Raw genomic sequence first — 6,000 nt, forward strand, 5'->3', positions numbered from 1 at the left:
ACCTCCTCTTGGTTTAAGATCTCAGTGTAGAAAATATCTACCGTGCTTGAGTTTGGCACCTAGCAATTTTATGTGATAATTGTAATTTAAGGGACACAGAACATGCTGTGTTCAATCCAAGGACTAAGACTGGCTTCAGGCTGTAGCAGATGCTGCATCTTTCCTGAGTGGAAAGTGACCGTCAAACAGGTGTCCATCGCCTCCCTGGTAGTCTATTGATGACACAACCATTTCTCAGTTTTAATCTGCTGCCTCAGCTGTTGTTCACAATGCCACCGTCATTTTTTTACTGGGTTCCTTGGCCCTAATCTCAGCTAGGCTGCTGCTGTTCATTAAGGCCATTGGCAACAGGATAAAATGCAATTTAGAATTCCATGCTCAGTGTTTGTGAAGAAATTCAGGGGTACTAAGGTTTCATAGAGATTTTGTTGTAAGAGATTAAAAAGTCTTTTCACTATTAATAATAAAATATTTATATATTATAAAGAACATTTGATCTTTTGTTTCTCATTGTTTTTTTTTTTTTTCATTTACCACTACTGTTGATTGAGGTCCTGTCATTTTGTATCATCTTTTTGAAGCCTTGCGTATTTCTAAATATGTCATTTTTCTAAATTTGAAGAGATGACAGCCTGAGTTGGAACTCCATTGTGTCCCCTTAGTTTCCAGTGGAAGAGTTTCTTAAATATGTGACCAGTATTTTCTCCTTTATACATGCTGCCCTGGCCATCATGGAGTATGTGGCTATATTTGTTTCTTCTGATAAGAGTTTTTTTGTTTGTTTGTTTTTTGAGACAGTGTTTCTCTGCATAGCAACTTTGGCTGTCCTGAAAACTTGCTTTGTCGATCACACTGGCCTCAAACTCACAAAGATGCAACTGCCTCTACCTCTGGAGTGCCGAGATTAAAGCCATGTGCCACCACACCAGCTTCTTCTGATAGATTTATATGCCTTATACTTGATGTTACTTTTGTGGGAGTTTATGTTTTGTATTAAGATGAATAATAGTTTTCTATGTATATCTTTAGATCCTTCCTTATTGTCTTGTATGGACTGTGTACTTAAAAAGCATTGATTGGGTCAGCTGGTTGGGAAATGTTTTAGAAGTAGTGCCACTTGTGATGTGTATATGGTGTATGTTAGGTACCCTTTATTTCAGCCCCTCTCCCCACCATGACCTTTGAGGAATGTAGTTCTTTATTTAACTCATCATTTCTGGTCACATTTACACCTAAATGGGTTTTGAATGTATAGTCTTGGACAAATCTACATATAGTTTTGTGTATTGGTTTTTGTATTGATAAATTGAAAATGATAGTAGTACCTATCTCAGGAGCTAGAGAGCTAGAGAGATGGCTTAGAGGTTAAGAACATTTTGTTGTTCTTGCAGAGGACCCAAGTTCTGTTTCCAGCACCCACCTGATGGCAGGAAACCTTTTCACCTCCCAATTTCAGGAGATCTTATGCCATCTTTTGGCCTCTGCTGTGTACACATAGTATACAGAGGAAATACTAATACATATAAAATAAAAACAAGTAAATTTTTAATTAAAAAATATTACCTACCTTATCATGTTTTCTTTGATTGAGTGAATTAATCCTCATCAGACACTTACACCATCACTAAGCTTGTCAGAACTAGTTATGGTAAGGTTGCAACCATTGGTTACAAAATCAAGGAAAGCCTTCTCTAAGTTCTCATTGGCTTTGTGGAATTAACAGTAGATAAACACATGTAATCTTACTACATGAAAATTGTGTATCTCACATTTTTATATTAGTAAAATTTGTAGTAAATTTCAGTACAAATACAACACTATTTTGTTATTTTTAAAGAGTCATCGCTGGATAAGTCGGCTGTCGCTTCTGTCCCGCAGACTTATGGATGGGTTGCTAGCATATGGATAGTGTCTGGATTTAGCTTGTAACAGATGCTGTCGGTATCACATGCAGATCTCCTTTACTGGGCCAGTGCATCCATCTCCCAGCTGCTGTGGTATTGGCTGCTAATGACTCACACCTGTACCCTTCTCCAGAGGACCACTCTTGGCTGACAGTAACTACCCTAGCCAGATATGTTGGGAAATTATAAGATCTGGTCCCAGCCCCCTCCAGGTACTGAGAGGTGGCTCAAAGCCAATAAGTATACAGAGATAACCTGGCCTCTGGACTCTAAGAGCTCCTTGGAGGATCAAGTTGGGGTGAGATCTCTGAAGTCATATCTTTACCATGATTCTAGTTTATTTCTTTCACTTCTGGTTTTTCTTTACAGCATCTTTCCACAATCGTGTGCAAGAAGGGCCATTGTGGGCTATGCTTCTAGGGAACTTCACCTCAATGTGGCCAATCTCAGTAGCTCTTTTGTTTTATTGGTTTCCCATTAGTTAAGCAATGAATTTTATATTTCAAATAATCAAGGATTTAAATTTCCTTGCTCTTTATTTTTTATTTGTTTTCTTGGTTCAGTCCTTTGTAATGTGTATCCTTTCCGTTCATATCCTTCCTGTTTGTTTACTTATGACCATTTTTCATTGAATGCCCTAATGCTTTTTATGAAGCTCAGTTATTCAGTATACTGTAATGGTGAGTTATCCTATGTTTTAGGATCTGAAAATTAGTTTCAGCACCTAAGTCAGTTATACTTCCATCCCTTAGCTATTGTAAGAATCACATGGTCTATTCCTAGCACTCGACATAGTGCCAGGAGTTTAGTAAATGCTTAATAAAGTTAGCTGCCTTGTCACATGTATTAATTTTTAATTTATTTGCCTTTCTCTGGATGAGCACTTTGGTGGCAGTACTTTAATAAACTGCGATCAGAACCTCTAGATTTCCTATTTCTCCCTAAGAATAGGAGCTTCTCAGTTTCACCCAGTGGTGTGTTGGCTAGCCAGGGAAAACAGAGGCCTGACTCACTTCCACCACCACTATACTCCTACCCTGGCTCATTTTGAGCTGCTAGGATGACATCACTGAACACAGGGTTGGGAAGAAATATCCATGAGTGTCTTTTGCAAGCCAGTGCACCCCAACTACAGTCTGCACTGTCCGGATCCCTTACATTCAGTACAGTATGTCATACACAGGAGGTAAATGTTCAATATATGACTAAAACGTAATTGTTAACTGAGTGGTACTGGATCGTATGCTGAAGACTAGTAAATTACTTATATTTTTTTTTATTATATATCTAATAGCATCTCTCCAGTTCACGACAGATACACCTTCACACACATGCACAGAAAGAGAGAGGAAGAAGGAGTGAGGAAAGAGAGACATATTTGCAAATCAAAGAAATGAAAGGAGTCAAATAATGGGAGATACCTGTGCCCTTCCTCGGCAAATTGTCTGCTAACACAATTCAATCAGAAATGTCAAGAGTGATGACCCTGTCTTTCTCGAGTGTCTCTTCTAAGCACCTTGTCTTATAGACACCATGAATATGCTCATTGCCTTTTTTTTTTTTCCCTTGTAAGTAGTAAACCAAGTGGATTTATACAGATATATGAAAGGCCAGGATTTTAGTGGTTCACAAATTTCAGTATTTAGACATAAAAAGTTATTATGCTAATAACTCTCTGTGTGGAGTTAAACAAGGCTGCCCAGCTCTGTGTCTTAGTCCAGTTTCTGTTGCTACAACAAAATACAGACTGGGCAGTTTTTAACTAAAAGAAATTTACTGCAGGTCTGCAGGCAGGGAAGTCCCAGGTTGACCCTCTGTGTCTGGGGAGGGTCACACTGTATCTTGATGTGGCAGCAGACGTCAGTGGTCAGGGAGATTGAGCAGGAAAGTGTAGTCGTCTGTTTCCCCTATTGTAAAGCCATAGCCCATCATGAGGCCCTTGCCAATGTGTCTCTAACCCTGATTCCTTCAGTAGGCCCCAATTCCAGATATCATCAACATAAAAATTAAAATTAAGTTTCCATCATGTGAACACTTCATGAATATCTCAGACATAGCCTTATTCTATTAAAAAATTATCACCAAACTTACAGGAATGTCATAGCAAGATTCGATGGTGAATGGCTAGGTAACATTGCTCTCAGTTTGTGGAGAATATAGTTCATTCAGCTCTGATAAGATCTAAAACCATTCGTAGGGCTTTAATAAAAGCCTGGTCATTACTCTGGCCACTTTCCACTTATTTTGATATATAATCATGAATAGCAATGTGAATGTCTGTGTTCTACTTCCTGGCTGCATCTACCTATCAACTGTAATGAACTAATCTGGTCTACATGTTCTGTAACTTTTAGATTCCTAGTCTCCTCTGTACCCCAGAGTTTAGCATTCGCATTTGAAGAGATACATGGGTTTCCAGAAGAAATTGTTCTTGGGGCATTTTTTTAAGGTGATGGGAACTATTTTTTTTTTTTTTTTTTTAACAGAGATGTATTTCGTTTTGACAGGAGCTGATAATATCCGGAAATACTGGAGCCGCTATTACCAGGGATCTCAAGGAGTAATATTTGTATTGGACAGCGCCTCTTCAGAGGATGATCTAGAGACTGCTAGAAACGAGCTGCACTCAGCTCTGCAGCACCCACAGCTATGCACTCTGCCCTTTTTGATATTGGCCAACCATCAAGACAAGCCCGCAGCTCGCTCAGTACAAGAGGTATGCATGTCTCGTTAGTGGTATGAATCTGTCCACTTGGTTTGGGAATTGTTGAATTTTCACCTCCATCTTGGAATCGAGGAAGATTATAGCTTTGGATGTGCTGGATATGATGTTTCACAGCAAAACCACCCTTCTCTTAGGAAGTGGCAAGCTGTTATGAGTCTGATAAGATGTGTTCATACACACAACCTTGCTTGAAAAATGAAGTCTTTGTTAACTGAAAGACATCTGTGGGTATTTTCTCATTTTCATTTCTTCTGAAGAGGTAGAGGCCTGGATAACTTAACATTTACTTTAACCTCTGACTGGGTCCCTTTTCCACCAGCTTTCAGAGGGATGCATTGATAGATATTCCTTGGCCCCAAATACCATGTTCTTGTCCCTCTGAGAGACTTGCCATTGCTGAAAACCTGATGTCTTATCTTGCAAGTTCCATGCTGCCAAATACATTCTTATATGCCTGCACTCTTTGTCTTCCTTACCTAATTGCAGTTCTCAATTTGTTTCTCACCTATGAAGGTGTGACGCTATTCCAGGTAGATAGTGTCACTCTGAGCCAAGATTCTGATTTCTGGCACTAAAATAATAAGATATAAAGAGCTTATAACTCAGGTATTGTAGACTTGAACCTCCTGTTGTATTCCCTTGCACGTGCACCTTGCAGGATGTATTTTTTCCTCTCCTTCAGAAAGCTTCAGTGCCTCTAGTGGCTTAGGATTAAAATGACTAATGGGAATGATGCCTTTCAGTCTGAAAATATAGATAAGAAAACAAGAGTATAATGTGATTTAATGCCAAACCTTCCTCACAGTTACTGTAGACCCATGGCTGACAGCTTTGTTCTTGTGCCTGCCTTCTCACCAACTTATTCTGAGTGCATAGGGTTAATTTGAGTGATTTATTCTAATTTTACAGTATTAAGTGGAAAAGGGCCTGTGTTTTTATTTGTTAAACAAACAAACAGTGAAGTATGGTGATTTATTACTCAGCCCAGAGAGCTGTCTGTAATTGCCTTCTTCTGCACTTAAAACTTACTACCTTTTATGGATTCTGGAAAATATATTTGATAGTATTAAAGAAAAGTAGCAGCTGGGTATTGGTGGTACATGCCTTTATCCCAGTACTCAGGAGTCAGAGACAGGGAGATCTGAGTTCAGGGCCAGCCTGGTGTACAGAACAAGTTCCAGGACAGCCAGGGTTACACAGGGAAACCCTGTCTTCAAACACTCTTCCCACTTAAGGAAGGAAGGAAGAGACGGAGGAAAGGAGGGAGGGAGGGGAAAAGGGGGAAGGAAGGAAGGAAGGAAGGGAGGGAGGGAGGGGAAAAGGGGGAAGGAAGGAAGGAAGGAAGGAAGGAAGGAAGGAAGGAAGGAAGGA

At 39.5% G+C, this 6,000-nt stretch overlaps 1 protein-coding gene across 4 annotated transcripts in view; it reads left to right on the forward strand.

The window, feature by feature from the left end:
• The window catches only part of Arl15 (ADP ribosylation factor like GTPase 15), a 368,038-nt gene that overhangs the window by 182,760 nt on the left and 179,278 nt on the right, over positions 1-6,000 (forward strand). For all 4 annotated transcript variants that reach the window (XM_055603618.1, XM_055603621.1, XM_055603619.1 and 1 more), the window contains one exon: positions 4,412-4,620. In XM_055603618.1, coding sequence (XP_055459593.1) covers positions 4,412-4,620 — 209 coding nt within the window. The remainder of the gene's footprint in view (positions 1-4,411; positions 4,621-6,000) is intronic.

Source organism: Psammomys obesus, unplaced genomic scaffold, assembly GCF_907164565.1.
Source record: "Psammomys obesus unplaced genomic scaffold, mPsaObe1.curated_primary_1811, whole genome shotgun sequence".
NCBI lineage: Eukaryota > Metazoa > Chordata > Mammalia > Rodentia > Muridae > Psammomys > Psammomys obesus.